The sequence below is a fragment of the Ixodes scapularis genome, unplaced genomic scaffold, assembly GCF_016920785.2.
Source record: "Ixodes scapularis isolate PalLabHiFi unplaced genomic scaffold, ASM1692078v2 PGA_scaffold45__5_contigs__length_3442486, whole genome shotgun sequence".
Lineage (NCBI taxonomy): Eukaryota > Metazoa > Arthropoda > Arachnida > Ixodida > Ixodidae > Ixodes > Ixodes scapularis.
This window is the reverse complement of record NW_024609874.1, coordinates 678,057-695,066: the sequence shown is the minus strand read 5'-3', so window position 1 is coordinate 695,066 and position 17,010 is coordinate 678,057. Positions and strand designations below refer to the sequence as shown.

Below are 17,010 nucleotides of genomic sequence, written 5' to 3'. Positions count from 1 at the left end.
GGAGGCCACATTCAAAATTTACATATGAATACGATGATGAAGGTAATTCAGGGACGATATTTACATGTAAAAGGAAGAGGTCTACAGTCTATAAATAACTACACCCTGTTTCATACTTAGCGTGCAACGCTGTCGAAGCTACTGGCGCGATCACGTGGCTTCCTCTATTAGGTTTTGTTTGCGCGAGGACGCGTGCAAATGATCAGCGAGGTCAAGCTTCACGCTCGTGGCAGTAACTTTGACAGCGTTGCACGCTAAGTATGAAACAGTGTATGCGGTGCTATAAAAGGTCCCAAACTTAGCATCATACCTAAAATGCAAAAGGCACAGGTGGTGTTTACGATTCACGACTTAGCAACAAAAACTCTAGAATCCTAGAGAGGAGGGAGTGTAGAAGAACGCGGAAATGTGTTAATAAAAATGGAACAAACTTCTGCAAGACAAATATATCCAACACTGCAGGTTATCTCTGGCAAAAAATATTAAACTTAATTGTAACTATAAGAAAAGGGTAAAGTATTGTTGCTCTAGAAGATATATATTCGAGTAAAATGGGAGTGCACCCATAGTAGTAAAAACAAATTAAAAAATTACGAGTGTACAAATATAAGCTTGGAAAAACTAGCGCACTTCAAATGTGACAAAGGTCTGATCTTACACAATGAGGAAACATATATCTTCAGACAATAGGCTCCAATTGAATGTCATTTTCAGTAATTGATTGATTGAAAACACGTTTATTGACCTTGTATTGCGCGGAGCGCACTGCGGAGGTCAGTTAGAAGGAGGATAAGGGATTAGGATGCGGGGGCCAAAGAAGAGGAGAGGAGGAGGAGGGCAACACTTCATGGCTTCAAGGACTTCGTCGACGGGGGAGGGGGAGGCCGTATCCTCTTGGCTGTAGCCGAAAGGAGCCGGTCCCCCACTGGAGGCGCAGTTGGGTTTTTTATGAAGGTGAGTAGTGCCTCCCAGAGCTCCAAAGCGTGCTTGGGGGATATGGTGGTGTCTGGACATGCCCAGGCGTTCAGGGATGCGGGTACTGGGGCGTTTGTGATGAAGTCCAAAGCCTGTTGTCGTGGAATATTATACAAAGGACAAGACCACATGAGATGGACCAGGTCTGCCTTAGAATTGCAGTTCTTGCAGATGCCAGAGGCTGTGGAAGATCCCGCCCCGTCGTTCCCGCGAAGCCGCTGTAAGAGATGCGGTGTCAGTAGGGTCCCTGTCTGAATTTGCCGAATCATGACGGCTTCCCTACGAGAGAAATGTTGGGAGGGAATCTTAGGGATGGATAGCGGGTTAGCGGCCATGGAGAGGTAGGTGGCTCGCTGGGCTTTGGTAGAGCGCAAGTCGTGCCAAGGGTTGGCAATTTCCTGTGAGGGGTTGCCTAGAGATGAGGAAGAGGAGGGTCCCTTGACCAGCGCAGAGAGGAGGTGTGCGCGCGCTAGTCTGTGGGCTTTCTCATTACCGGGTATGCCACAGTGGGCAGGGACCCATCGTATGATGAATTGATGGCCGGACGCTCTCAGAGATGAGACGGCCACCTTGAGCTCGTGTAAGGTAGGTCCGGTATATTTGGTGTCCGAGCATATGTGGTGTGCCGCTTGCGAGTCAGTATAAATGATGTGCGTGACTGGTGCGTCTTCCTTTGCCGTAAGAAGTGCGTCGCGCGCATAGTCCGTGATGGCTTGAAGCTCCGCTTGGGTGCTGAGCGGGGGCGTAGCCGTTGTGTGCAGGTATCGTGCCTGTGCTTCTGTATTACAATTGTACCACGCCGTGGCGTAGACAGCGCATTTGTGATCAGCTGGCAGGGATGCATCGACGTAGATCACGTGGGTGCAATCGTCAAGCGAGCGAATGTACTTTAAGTGCCGTCTCTTGAGAGGGAGGCGCCTGCCGGTGCTCTGTATTCGCTGAGGTAGAGGAGTCCCGTCGGTGAGGACAATGTGTTCCCACGGCGGGGTCTGTTGTGGGAGTTCGGGCAGATCGTGCACGGCGTAGCCTAGTTTTGCAAGGATAGACCGGCCGGCTGGTGTTGTGCGAAGCCGTGCCTCCTGGATGTTGTAGTGCGCGGATACGAGTTCGCTGAGATCATTAATGCCCCCGCAACTCTTGAGCGCGTCTAGGCGTGTGTACCTGGGAAGGCCAGTAACGAGTCTTCGGGCCTCGTTGATAAGTCTTTCTAGAGCTAGCATCTGAGTCCGATTGACTGGATGATAGGGAAGACCATACAGGAGCCGTGAGACGACAAATGCCTGCACGAATTGCCTCATCTCGCGTTCGCGGACACCACGGGTGCGTGTTGAGATTCGTCGAAGGACGTGTAGGATCTTTTTTACTGATCCAGTCGTTTTCTGGAACCATGTGTTGGCTGTGCAATTTTCGTCCAGGCACATGCCCAAGATGCGAATGGTAGATTTCCTGGTGATGGGTTGGTCTCCGATAGAGAGGTTGTACATGTTCTTCTCGGCTCTCTTGGAGGGAGTACTACGGCCGCCGTGTATGACTAAGTATTCAGTCTTCTCTGGAGATGTGCTGAGGCCAATTTCGGTTGCAAAACTGTAGATAATGTTTAGGGCATTTTGGAGTATCTCTTCCTGCTGGCCGATGAACCCGTCTGTTGCCCAAAGCGTGATGTCATCGGCATATATTGTATGACCTAGTCCAGGCACTGCATCAAGACGGTGTGGGAGGGTGTGCATCGCCAAGTTGAAGAGAGTCGGTGAGATAACTGACCCCTGCGGTACCCCTACTTTGTTGGCTCGCGTGGTACTAGTGGCTTGGTCTACCTGTACTTGAAAACAGCGACCTTCCAAAAACGCGGCAATGAAGTTATATAGTCGTCCTTTTAGGCCGGCAGTTCTGGTTTGGGACATGATTGTGTTGTGCGGGACCCCGTCAAATGCCTTTTTAATGTCAACCCCAACGACAGCTCTCGGTTGTGTAGAGTGCGGGTCGAGGACTGCCTCCTTAAGTTGAAGAAGCGCGTCCTGTGTGGACAACCCCGCTCTGAACCCTATTTGCGTTGGGGCGAGAATGCCATTATTTTCCAAGTACCATGTAAGGCGCGTATTGACCATCCTCTCCATCGTTTTACATAGGCAGGATGTCAGTGATATAGGTCGGAGGTTGGCCAGGTTATGTGGCGGTTTCCCCGGTTTGGGAATAGGTTTCACCAGAGAGAAACGCCATGTGGGTGGAAGCTTTCCTTCTTCCCAGATCCTGTTGATTTCCTCCAACAGAGCTTGTTTGTAGGTATCTGGGAGGTTTCTCAGTTGTGTCGTGGTGACTTGATCTGCCCCAGATGCACTGTGTGTGTTGGCAGTGTTAAGAGCGTGATTAAGCTCAAAAAGGGTGAATGGTTGATTGTAGGATTCAAAGTCCTCCACGGGGTCGTCCCTTTCATAGGTGGCAGCGATGGGTTGAGAAGTGCTGGGAAAGAATTCAGAAGCGGCACGTTCGGCTAGCTCCTGTGGGGTTATCGCTTCTTTAAGGGCCACCCGTCTGGCCCCATTGTAGGTCTTGGTTTGTCCAAGAAGGGACCGTAGTATACTCCAAACTCGGGGTGTAGACGTATTCCCGTTAAAGCCTTCACAGAGGGTCATCCATCTCTCAGATGCAAGGGCGGTGGTGTAGTCCTCTATTGTCTGTTGCGTGATCCTCAACTTGCGTTTGATAGAGCGTCTGCGCCCAGATTTGCGGTACTTGGCCAATAGGCGCAACCTGCGATTCCAGAGCGTTAGAAGGCGTTTGTCTGGGTCCGGATGATCATAGGGGACTTGTATTCGACGGGTGGCTAGTGCTGGGCGTCTAATATTTGACCAGTTAGGTGTGCGATATCGCCGCTGGGAGATGTCTCCTCCAGCAGCTTTCGGTATTTGTCCCAGTGCGTCAAAAACGATGGTCTCGCGGCTGTGCGTGCACCTACCGCGCATCCCAGAGTGCGGCGGATTTTTATCTTGATCACTATAGGGAAATGATCGCTTCCCATTAGGTCTTCGTGAATTGTGACATTTTCAGTGTCAAGACACACAAGGAAAGCTTCCATTTCGTGGGGTTGTGAAGGAAAAAGGCTCGAAGCAAAGAGCCATGTCAGTGTATCTCCAATGACACCCGTGAACTCTACGACTGGATGACCCATTCCTCGTCCAAAATTCGGAGTTTGTGTTAGGCTACCTGAAAACTATATTTCAACCGTTCGTTACGGCTTGTTTCTCGTTGTAGAAAGCTTATTTTACTCAATCTCTCTCGAGGAATTATTTACTGCGTTGAGAGAACGTACTGAGAATGAAAGCGTCGGACTTAAAAACAACTGTGGTAATCCAGTGGATTCTTTCCTGGAACCTCTAAATTGTATGTCGCCTTCACAGTGGTCAAGTTTAATCACAATTCCCAGTAGAAAATAAAGCTATACGCATCGGATCGTGCGGCTCTGTTACTGGGTGATTTACACCTCTGTAGATATACAGAACCACTGCTGAAAATATTACCATTGTTCAAATTACAGCTATCTTCAGATATTTAGATGATTGTCTTGTACTCTAATGCACGACCAGTGGGCGAATCACAACTGGTAGAAACCATTAAAGTTTTTTTCGTCGAACAGGCTTAGGAATTCAACCACATACGCGAATCAACAAAAAACCTGACTCTACAATTTCTTCATCTGAAAATAACACTCAACAACGAAAATATGGGCTGGATGTATTCCCCGCCTCCGAAGAAAAGTCTGCTTCAATATGAGTCAGCGCGCACCAAACGCGTTTACAGAAAAATCATTGCAATTGCTTTGGGTGTAACTCTAAAACCTCTTGCGAACACGCAGCAGAAGAGAGTTTCAAGAACCTAGTGCAAAGACTTTGAGCTTTAGGGTACCCAATATCAGTTATATCCAAGATCGTCCAGTATATGTTGAAATCATATAAAAGAAAAGAAACAAGAAAATTATCCTATCTTTGTAATACCCTACGTTCCCTGCGTGCTCCAAAACTCAAAGCGAGTGGCCGCGAAATTAAAGCAGCAAGACTTCCATGACCAGTGTCAAGTCACAATGACTCGGAAGTTCGTTGAATTTCGAGCATCAAATACAAAATCCCGTTACCCTGTGGGAAAGTCTATGTGGAACAGTCCGGGGGTATTTAAACGTTAGACTCGGAGTGCATGCAATGCCCCTTTAATCATCACCGTTGGGCCATTTAGCAATGCATTTGATGGACTGTAGTTGAACCCCAATATTTCTTGACAGAAAAGTTACCAAGTTGTAAAGTGACCAAACAACTAGAGAATTGATGAAGCGAAAGATATGACATCGAAAGGCCAAGCTGGCATGATATCGGCATCATTAGTACTGTCGACGACAACGCTAAAATTGATTGGTTGGTGTTCCTGAATTACCATGTCATTCCTCCTTTACACGTAAATATTGTCCTTGAATTCTCTACATTTTTAGGTTTTATCAGCAAACTTTGAACGTAGCCTGTGATTTGTGTTAATCAGTATATTCGTGAGATTATTCATGTTAATGGCTGATACGCTCAGGAACTAATATTGTAAATACGTCCACATTAAAAGTCTATAAATTCATTGAAATCTAAAAGCCCTCAACATCTTTTTTTTCACCACCATTTGATCAAACGTCAGTTATTAGTTTAGAGCTTGTTGTGTCTACGTCCTTCAATTGTCCTTGTCGTTGGCGCTTCAGTGTTTAGTATGTATAACCCCCAACTCCCAAAAACGTACTTTGGTTCTAATTGACGTGATGAGAATCTGCTTGCTATTCTCAGTCGCGACGTCGCTTGGGCGGCAAAAAAAGCTTGGACGGCAGCTGTGATGCTCTATATCAATGGAAGTATCAAGCAGAATCAGATAATGCTAATCAGACATTTCAAGCCGGTGAATGTCTCTTGCACTTCCAAGAAGCTTCAGGCTTGCAATAAAAATTCTACCCATATTTCAATGACACTTTCATTTTCCTATCGAGTCACGTCGTATAGGCAATATTTAAAATATTTTATATAAATTTTTGTCTAAACAAAGTATATAGAGAAGACGCTAGAAATACTAGTGTTTTTCTCAACACGTCTCAATAGACTGACATCATATTTCTCTTAAATATTTATACCCTAGATTTGAAAGAATACTCTGAAGCACCGCGAAGCGACATCACACCCAGCTTGAACCCCTAAGGAGGCTGCTTTTTTTCAGTTGTGACAAATATTTATCTCTCCTTCCAATACTTTATATTAGGGGATACGATTCATCAACCCTCAGAGATCACATACTGTGCAGATAATTGGCGAAAAAAGGCAATATACTTGTGATATTTTTAGTTTCCGATGTGGTTCTCGTTCAAATATTGCTTTTTGAAGTTCGGGTATATGTGGCCGAGGAGCAGTCAACACTACTGAAATACAAGTTTATGACTGCTCCGTGGCCTGTGTCTTTGGGACCTCTTTGTATGCGCACTAGGCAAGCAGCGAGTGCATGCTTCCATGGATTTATTGTGACAAACCTAGAATAAATGTTCAGGATCAATTTATTTTGTCGCAAGAAACTGCCCAATTGTCTATAGAAAGGGGATAGATACGATGAAAGAAGCTTTATTGGTCTTTAATAAAATATTTATACAATTGTTATGCAATCTCTATACAATGAGTCTGATAAAATGTTTACAAAAAATCGGCAAAAAAAGCTATCACAGTGTATAGAGAAGTAACTATATCCTCTTTGAATATATCCTCTTAGATATATCCTATACTCAAGAGGAATATATCCTCTTAAATATATGCTCTTGGTAGAAAGTGTATACATATATTTGTAAGGATTTTGCAAAAATCAACCTCCCCTTCTCTTTGTAGTCTACACCGAGTCTCAACAAACCCCCAAAAATCTTCTTATTTTAAAATTATTTACCTTTTGTCGCAATTGTCATGTCAATGTGGGACATACTGGCCCTGTTTGCTCGAGCAAGGAGACGGCCGTTTGAACGAGCAGACGGCCGCTTGAACCTAAAAGGGCACTGAACGCGGCCCAGATGGTCCGGACAAGCTCGCGATTTTTCCGCATTCATGTTGGAACAAAAGAAATAAATCTGACAACCAAAGGTCCGCGCGAATTCAGTCCAAACTACCTCCCATAAAGAGCAACCTGATCCGGTGGAGTCTTTCTTTTCTTCTCCTTATTACTGCACCTATCTTCTTTCTCAGACAAGTCGGGTGAACCGAAAATACATAAATAGACCTTGACCCCCCTTACTGCTCTTTTTATTCAGCCCCAGTTGTGGCGCTTTATCGAGAAGTTTATTAAGTGTTAGTTTGGCTTCTTCCAAAACAACAGAGCAAAGCCCTGCCCGCATGGCATCTTGCGCCAACACCCCAGACCAGAAGTGCACCCGCTGCATCCTAGACGCGACGTGACGTACAATAGTTCAGTTCGCTTTAACAAAAAGCCCGTACACACAGATGCGTAAGGGATCGTTCGCGCGCAGCTGAGCAATACAGCACCGCATGACGTCGAGTTAAAGGGTATGCAAACTGGCGGTGTTGTTCGTGAACGACTCATGACCGCTCCGTAAACAAAGCTGGACTCACATTTCCACGTTTCCGTTTGAGCATGACAGCCAGCCGTGGCGAGCCATGCTGGTCGGAGCGATATGACTGATTCCACCTCAAAATATGCTCATGTCTCTGTCCAATTGCTTGGTGCGTTTCGCTGCATCAGGGAGTCGGGCGACGCCGCGACGCCCGACTGCATGCAAACTAGCCTTAACCTCCTCTCCACCCCAATCGCGAACGTGATTGGTAGCATCCATTGTTTCGTCATGAAACATGTGATGGGGCGGGACGCCGTAGCTTGCCGGACCGTGTCGTGGCGAGGAGTGTAGTCTCCCTTGCTTTGCCGTAAACTTTCTCCGGCTCGCCAGGGCCACGGTGCCAGTTGGCCCATTTCTTAACGAGGACATCCCTGCTTCGTATGACTCACGCTAATGGACCTTTTGCCAGTAAGCTTCTGTGAATGCGTCCACTTTCCCCTTAGGCCTACCCTTCCGCTGCTGCCATTTTCGCAGGGCACTGTCCCGCACGATAAACATTGTCACTTATATTAAAAGTAGCGCAAAAAAGACGGGACAAAATTTTGTCCAGTCTCTTTTGCGCTATTTTTAATATGAATGTCCACTACCAACTTGCCCAGCAGACCAAGCTGTTACAACATTGTCAGTATGTGTCAAAATAGACGCGTATTTTCTCTATTGTGACGCCTCACTTGTTTAGTATTGATAGCATGGCGTAAAAGAAGCTCTGAAAACCGCCAGAACGGCACGATGTCAATATGTTCTGACGGGCGAAGGCAAGTGGGGCTGCCTTTCATTTGTAGTTCGCAAACAACTCTCCAGGCGGCGCCCGTTGCTTTAAAATGTCCATTGCATGCACTCAAACGCAAGTTTTACGTATGCGTTTAGGCATTCTACAAGGCGTGTGTATATACTCCCTTTCGGCTCAACTCCAGACGCAGTCGATGCTACAAGCGCGAGCACCGGGCTCTGAACGACGCTTGCACTGCTCCAGCGCGCCTGCTTCACAGGGACGCTGAAAGCCGTGAGCTTGCTCTTGTAGCTACTGCCGCGATCACTCTTAAGATTAAACAAAGCATACTGTAATAATGCAACATTAATAAAAAAAAAGTGACTGAACAAAAAACTCATACGCTTGGTGCAGTTTACGTATGCTTGGCAATCAAAGCGCCAAACTTTAGGTTTCCTTCATAGATTAAATTTCTTGAAGCCACGCGCACTTTCATTCCGCGTTCTTGTTGTTTGATATATTGAAGTTGTCTTTTTGTCCCCGCTTGGTACATGATCATCATGTTTGTAATGCTTAAACAATGTTCGTGTTGAAAATAATCACTAATGCCGTGCTTACCTGGACTCCCACATTCTGCCAGCGAAGAAAGATTCATGCTGACCAGAAATTCCGTCGGCACCTGGATATATTCTCCCCTCTCTCCACATCCTCTCTGGTGGCGGGTGAAAGGGCGACTCCCGCTCCCACCGCTAGGGGCGCCGCCAACGCGAACGTCAGCTTTGGGGAAGAGGCTGTCCCCTGTCACCTGTCTCTCACCCGTCTGGGGCCAAGAGGAGGGAAGGACGATGGTCACGCGCTTGAAGAAGAACTTCCCGTACGTCGCCTGGTGTAGTAGTTGGGAGCCTTGCCTGAAGAGCACCTTTAGGAGGAGTTTATGAAGATAAGCAGACCGAGAAAAAACAAGGATCATTTTTATATTCGCATGATCAAGGCGTGGTGTAACAAGAACCACTACGGACAAAAGTAACAAACGACATTGGGCGTCAGTACGTTATTGTAGACTGTTTTAAAAAGGTAAATATATAAATATCCAATAAGCGCAAGGAAGCCTCGTTGCAATCACACTCCGAGCCATTTGGGTCACAAATTATTTGGAAAGAAATAAAATTGATTCTTAAGAACAAATCGTCGATTACTTCTATAGTCTGTTTCATACTTAGCGTGCAACGCTGTCAAAGCTACTGGCGCGAGCGTGGGGCTTGATCTCGTTAATCATTTGCACGCGTTCTCGCGCAAACAAGACCATAGAAGAAGCCACGCGCTCGCGCCAGTAGCTTTGACAGCGTAGCACGTTAAGTATGAAACGGAGTATAATCTATACTCCGTTTCATACTTTTACATACATAAAACACCAAACATGCTTTGTTCCTTGCTATGAAGGAGTGATTTATTCTACTCCACTATCGTGTGGTAAGAAATGTATCGGACAAACTGGCGGGTGTTTGAATGATCTATTAAGGGACACCATTGTAACACCCACAAAGTTATTTCTGGACCTCTCGGCATCCAATGCAGGGGTTGCCGATGCTCAGCATATCTCGGGAAAAGTACCAGCATAGCTAGGAGTAAGAACCCGCTCTCAAGAGAAATAATTGAATGCAGCGATGATCACTCGCTTAGAAGATAATTGTGTCAGTAGCCCATTCATAACGCCATCTGAAAGAAGAATTAGAATACTTAGCACGATGATAGCAATCCCGTATCAGAATATTTGATTTTTTTCTTGCTTTCACTCATAATCATCTGATATTTAAATCAGTTTCGCGACGAAAAAATTGAAGGAGAATACAAAGGAGTTGCAAGTCAGCACTTATGTTTATCTCTTAGTGTGTGTTTCGTTTTGTCAGTGTCTTGTGCGCTGTAACCTCAACGTAAATCACCAAATCGCCCAAGCTCCCATATTAACGAAATTTATAAAAAAGTTAGTCTGTAATTACTGCCGTTGACGTAAGTTTATCTTGAAGGTGAATTACGTAACTAAACGAACTGAAAACGGGGTCAGATACTCGATGTTAGTAGACGTTTCCCAGGCAGCACGCCAAAAGAACGCTTCCGTTGCTCTACGTTTGGCGATCCTTGTGTTCCAACTAAGGCATAATATGCTTTTGGACGAATAGATTAATTATTAATAAGGCTGATAGCTGGGCTAATTGGTAATGACTGAACACACTGAGGCAACATAGCGCATACAAGATACAGTTACCTTTTGCCTTTATGCCAACCGCGCTTAAGGAACACAACTATCTTGGAAAGGCGCAAGAACAAATGGAAAGCGGAGGTGCTAGAAGCGTGCTAGATCTACATAACAAAAAGACAGCATTAGTGAAGCATCAGTGATGTAGTCGATACATAAAAATAGTTATGATTAAGTTTACGGTGAGGCTCTTGGACGCGCAAATATGATCTGCTGTCAGGCGCAGAGTGGGGAATGCACGTGCGAAGGTGTGTAATGCGGTGTTTTCTTCTTTCTGTCCTTCCTTCTTTAGAGTAAAATCCCAAGTTACGAGTTACCACTTAGTGTTGCCCCGTTCTTCTTCCTCTGTAATGTTGCCTCAGCATTAGTTAGTGTCAAACAACTTATGGTTGGCTTTTCTATGACATTTCTGCTTTGCCAAATACTGTAAGCGACGTATTTTTCGCGGGCTCAATATTTGGCGATTTATGTCGAAGCTGAGGTTTTAGTATATCTCGCGGGTTCTAGATTTTGCGACCCGGTTGGATCTCAAGATAGATCAAATGCGTTTACAATTTACCGGACCTGTTCGCTGGAACTATTTTTCTCGAATTGTAGGCGATGCGCGAAATTTGAGGAGATAATGTTTTCGCGAAAATGAAGTCGTTTAGAGCTGTTTATAAAGCTCCAGACATGAGCCAAATAGGCAACATAGTAACCAAAAAATCAGCATTGAAGCCTATTTATGGCATTTCGTTGGTTTAATGAGGTCTAAAGTGGCCATATGGCAACCAATCAACTACGCATCTAGAATCTTAACCCAAGGTGTTACTGCAGTACCTTGGTATTCTGGATGATCAGATCAGAGGGCGGTACAGAATTGTGAAGAGCCACAACGACGTTGTAACCGCCGTCGCTTCCGTCAACACTCGCTGGTGTAACTTGCTTCAGCGAAGCGAAAATGAACATTACCGTAAACAACATTTCTTCTTGACGACCTGGAAAGAGAGCCCAAAATCGAGTTATAGAAAAAGCGTCATCCTCCGAGTCGTACTTCTTTCAAGATATAGTGTAGAGCTACAAAAAAAAGGAGATCACATTAAACGAACCCGTCGTGCTGACTACGAGCAACAAAATAAAAAAATAGTTATAATTAAAGTGCATTCATATTACTGATCATGAAGCACTATATTGTAAACATTAGAAAGGTAACATGTGTGCATTTAACAGTGGTATCTCAACTGGTCGAATGCATACTGCATAAGTGCGCACCTACATGTTTTGAGTTCACCAGTTCGCTCCACACTCCAAAAAAGAAGATGGTCTCAAATGACGAAAGGCAGAATTTCGTCCAACGAACTACCATTTGATCCCCAAGGAGGCCATCTGGTTCGAGCTAGGCACCGTGCGCAAAAGCTGGGGATTATCTTCACTTGTTCGGAACTAACCGAGAGGCGTGCACGAACAAGATCAGCCATTAGTCCTCCAGAAGCAGGGTACACTGCGTGATTTATTCCTCGAAGGCAAGCGGAATGCTCACCTGAAACACAGCTAACATTTCGCTTGTTTCGCATTTTGCTTTCGGCGACAAAAATCTTGGCGGCAAGGAAAGGAATATTGCTTTCTTACTTACTGGTTCCTCCAGTAAAGTACACCCTATAGATGCCTGCAAAGTTATTTATTTCTTTGACAATATCGTGCTTAGGTAGACGTCGGCTCAAAAAGAAATCTTTTCTCTCCTTTTAGCTTTGGCCCAGTTAACAGCACGTTCTTAAACTCTCGCTTTCTCTGCCGGCTGCTAACTCCACAATTTCACGAGGTTTCAGCTTCCTCCGATGTGTGGTCCATTTACGCTGGCCAAATAACGCGGTTCTCTTTTACACGCCAGGTGCTAGACGCCCCTGAATACCCAGCTCCTAGGTACCACTAAAACACAACTCTCCTGCTTTGAAAAAGCGAATCGGTATGGAATAGCAAGGTTTGAAAATGCAAAGTTAAATGAGCTCACCTCTGCCAAGTGCACCAGCCAGAGAGATAATCCTGGAGGCTAATGCGTTCGAAATGCGAGCTTGCTCGTGACTGGGAGCTTTTTTGTTATTATTTTGTGTTTAATTAAAGCTTCATAGTGAAAGAAGAAGCGACATTTAACGCTGAAAATTACTTTGTTTTAGCTGTATGGAAGTATACCGAAATTGTAAGCATTAAGATACCGTTCGGTTAATACTAAATGTGCAGTGCGACGGCCAACTAAAAAAAGTAGCGCGCCTCACCAAACGACCGAACGAAAAAAATTGATTGATTTTGTAGCTTTGCAAGACACGCCCGTGAACCTCGATTAGAGCTGTTCACGCGCACTTCTTTCCACGACAATGCCAGAATAAGTTGTCCACGGGCACCGTGGTAATTGGGGTGACTCCTGCCCATTTTTTTTGCTTCCAAATACAAGTTGCATATTTCCTAATTACCGCAGAAATCAACGCCGGCTCGAGCGCCAGCCTGACGCACCGATGCATCCAATCCACGAGACACGAGATTACATACTAGGTATTTGGGTGAAATTACAACCGGGTTTGTCGAAATGTAAAATAAGCTACGTGTCGTCGAACGCTCCTTACGTCTTGATCAAGGTGTGAGGCATATACAAGGTGTCATAAAAGAAAATTTACACGGTCTTTTTTACCGCAGAAATAAACTAATCATCGCCGAACGCTCATTCTCCGCCCAAAAGTAGAGCTCGAGCCCACAACGAGATGCCAAAGTTTCAGCCCGATCCGATAACTTAATCAAAAGTTATAAGTGATTTTCCGGAAATTTCAATGGAAAAATGCAGCCCATTTTCACCTGTTTTCGGTTTCTGGTGCCATAGAGCCCCATCTGTTCGAAAACTCTGTTGGCCGCCATTTTCCCATTGAAATTTTTAGAAAATCAGCCATAACTTTTGATTAAGTTATCGGATCGGGCTGAAACTTTGGAATCTGGTTGTGACCTCTAGCTCTACTTTTGGACGAATAATGAGCGTTCGGCGATGCCTAGTTTATTTTTGCGGTAAAGAAGACCGTGTAATTTTTTTTGTGACACCCTGTACAATAGGTGGTGTCCTGCACGCGTCGCAGCCACTAGATAATAGACAGTTTTAGTGGACCGTACGCTATTGCTTTGCGTACGCAAGGAAATTGCGGGTCGCGAGTGCGCATGTGCAGAACGCAATAGAAGGGCTAGCGTATTGCGTACGCACGCAACGCTGGGGATTTTGCGTTGCTGGCTAGCGGGCCTTGCGGGACGCTCTCGAGAGATCTCGGACCCAACGAGAGCGCCAGTTTCAAGATGGCGGTTGCCTCGACTGGCGCAGCAAGGGCGACGTGGTGTTTTGGAAGTTCTGTGTTACGTGAAATTGCGTGGTGTTCATCTCGGTGATTCTTTCTGGGACCTACCGTGGGCGAATCAGATCGCCCTGCAACTGAAGGAGTGCACAGCGGAAATGTTCGCCGCTCGCAGTGTGCGTCGACGCTGCGATCTGCTCAACGCTAAGCCTATTTCCACAGTTCATCGCCGACGGACGAACGACTCTAAAAGAAATCGCCCAAGTTCTTGCTATGCACTGGACATCAGGGTCATGAATTTCATTCCGCGATAGCATTGATGAAAGGTGCCGTTTCAACGGGGCGACTGACGGAGGCTCCGTGATCGAATGTGGCTACGCACTCGAACTCATAGCCTCTGTACCCCGCAGAAAAGCGCGCTTGACGAGGCAGCTGTGGCTTGGTTTAATTTGAAATAAAATGATTGGACACTTTTTCTTTTTCAGTATTTCTTCCAGGAGCATGGTTGCGCTATAAGCACGCGGAATTTTGCGGCTCTAGCAAACTAACTAAGATCATGCATGCGCGGTGTTCACTCGAAAACGTAACGCACAACTAAATTCGGTCCGAGCAGGTCATTTTTAGCGTACGCTATACTATTGCGTATTGCGTACGTAAGATCCAGCAACGCAATACTAAAACTGTCTCATGTTCTCTCTTCGTTCGGTTGCATGCAACCCCAGCAGATGAGCCTTTGATAAGCGGCTAGTGGAATACACTGTTGCAGGGCTGGTTTCTCATGCTTCTCTGTGGGGGATACACGTCTTTTTAAAGTAGTTATCCGGGTGTGCCGCGTCCCGTACAACTTGGCGCTCGCGCTACACGCGTTGCTTATTGTGAATTCCACTGGTTGATCGGACGTTCTCTCCGAAATTCGCGAGGGAGGCGAAGATCCACTCCGTGGGACCCGCTGCAAAGGTAGATCATTTCTCGTTCCTGGAGAGACCCGTCGGAAACGGTCTGTCGTTCGAAATGACCTGTGTACGAACTTGACAAGCCCATTAACATTGAAGCCGACTGAGTTTTTTGGCTACCAATCAGTACGGTAACTGCCCAGGTGCGGAAGCAACACGCGACACATGCCGGGCGCATTCAGTCTCGTTCACAAAGTTGCGTTCGAGTGCGACTGCAACCACAAGCGCCTCGTTTAGACTGCCTGCATAGTGCTGTTGCTATTGTAAAACTTTCGGCGAGCCATCGGGGAGGCGCTGTGCTGCACGACACAACGTAGCGCACCGCGGTCGAAGCAAATGGGTGTTCGAGCCTCTATTCCTACCACAGTTGTATCGTGCAAGTCAAGTCTACGTTGAATGTAAACCGCATTGTCATCTTTCCCAAGAGGTTAACATGAGCCACGCGCCTAGTACCTGTACTGGCCGCGTCGGCCTATATTACAAACTGCTTACCGAATAGACGTCGTTGTTGACTGGCTACAGCCTATCTGGTACATGGTGTCAGAAGTGGGATGCCGTCCACGTCGGTGATAGCTCGAAGCAAGAGCGGAACGCAGTAGTTTTCAACCCAATGGAACTACTCAAGCCACCGAAGCCGCTGCTTCTATCCGGGAACGTTGCAAAAAACTGGGAGCCGTTTCGACAAATGTTCGAGCTGTTCCTGAAGGCAACGGCTTTACCAAAAGAACCAAGGTCTGAAGCCGTCAAGACCGCGCTGCTGCTGAGTGCTGCTGGGGACGACGTCTTGGAAATGTTCACAAATTTTCGTTTCGCCGAGGATGAAGTCCAGGATGACTACGGAACGGTGGCGACCAAGTTTGAGGAGTACTGTCGCGAACAGCAGAATGAGGTCTATGAAAGGTACATGTTCCGGACACGAATGCAAGTGGAGGCAGAGCCCTTCAAACATTTCTTGCGTGACTTGCGGAAACAAGCAGGCTGCTGCAACTTCACGCAGTTAACCGACTTGGTTATCAGGGATCAGGTTGTGTTCGGAACAAATAATCCGAAGTTCCGGGAGAAAATGCTCAAGGAAAAGGACCTCACGCTGCTCAGGGCCGAACAGATCTGCAAAGCAGCGGAAGTATCGGCTCTGCAGAGCGAGGTGTTTGCGCAGGTGGAAAAGCTCGTGGCGCCCGTGAAAAAGAGGCAGCCGTACAAGTGTGGCAACTGCAACCGCCAGCATGAGCGTGGGAGATGACCGGCATTTGGAAAATCGTGTTTTATGTGCAGAGGCACTAATCACTTTGCGGCGTGCTGCAAGAGAGATCCCCGTGTCGTAGAAATTCTCAATGACCACGACAACTTTGAGATTCTCGACGTGAAGATTTGTAGCGTCAGGAGCCAGGCAGATTGGATCATCAACGCAAGGGTGGCTGACCAGACAGTCTTCTTGAAGGTGGACAGGGGCTCCCAAGCTAACTTGCTGCCCAACTCTGTCTGTCGAAGTTGCATGGACAAGGCAAGCTTGAAGCCAAGCTGCTCCGTGCTTCGAGCACACAACGGAGACGTCATCAAGCACATCGGCGTAGCGAGCCTACGAGTATTTGCGAACAGTCACTCGGGAGACATCGACTTCTGCATTGTCAAGAAAGGCAACCAGGCAATACTCGGACTGCTAGCAAGCGAGGCGCACGGACTTGTGTCGCGCTCTGTGGATTCTGTGAACAGCAGTGGCACCGACAGAAATGTACAGTAATTTCACTCATTGTTCGAAGGCACAGGCTGCGTGACACGACAGTACCAGATGGTCCTGCGAGAGGACGCGCCACCGGTGGTCCAGCCGGCACGGCGAGTGGCCCTGGCACTCCGATAGCCCCTTCGCGAAGAGCTGGAGCGCATGGAACGGGGAGGCATCATACAAAAGGCCAACAAGCCAACGGACTGGGTGAGTCCCCTCGTCCTCGTACGAAAAAAGGACGGCAAACTCCGCGTTCGCATTGACCCCAGACGTATTAACGATTGTCTAAAGCGCGAACACTGCCCGATGGCTAAGCGCGAGGACATTGAGGCCGAACTAGCGGGGGCCAGACACTTTTCCCGTCTCGACGCGAACTCTGGACTCCAACAAATTCCCTTAGATGAGGCCACTTCGACCATTTGCACGTTCGGCACGCCTTTCGGGCGTTACCGGTTTTTAAGGCTTCCCTTCGGGATAGCATCGG

The 17,010-nt window shown here is 46.8% G+C and overlaps 1 protein-coding gene and 1 pseudogene across 1 annotated transcript; one reads left to right on the top strand and one right to left on the bottom strand.

The window, feature by feature from the left end:
* Positions 1-845: 845 nt before the first annotated feature.
* On the bottom strand, positions 846-2,984 carry LOC115313891. The gene has a single exon (XM_040215728.3). It carries the CDS (start codon positions 2,874-2,876, stop codon positions 846-848), a length of 2,031 nt encoding a protein of 676 aa, XP_040071662.3. The 5' UTR covers positions 2,877-2,984.
* Positions 2,985-15,416: 12,432 nt separating this feature from the next.
* On the top strand, positions 15,417-16,727 carry LOC121047580 (annotated as a pseudogene).
* The last annotated feature ends 283 nt before the right edge of the window (positions 16,728-17,010 follow it).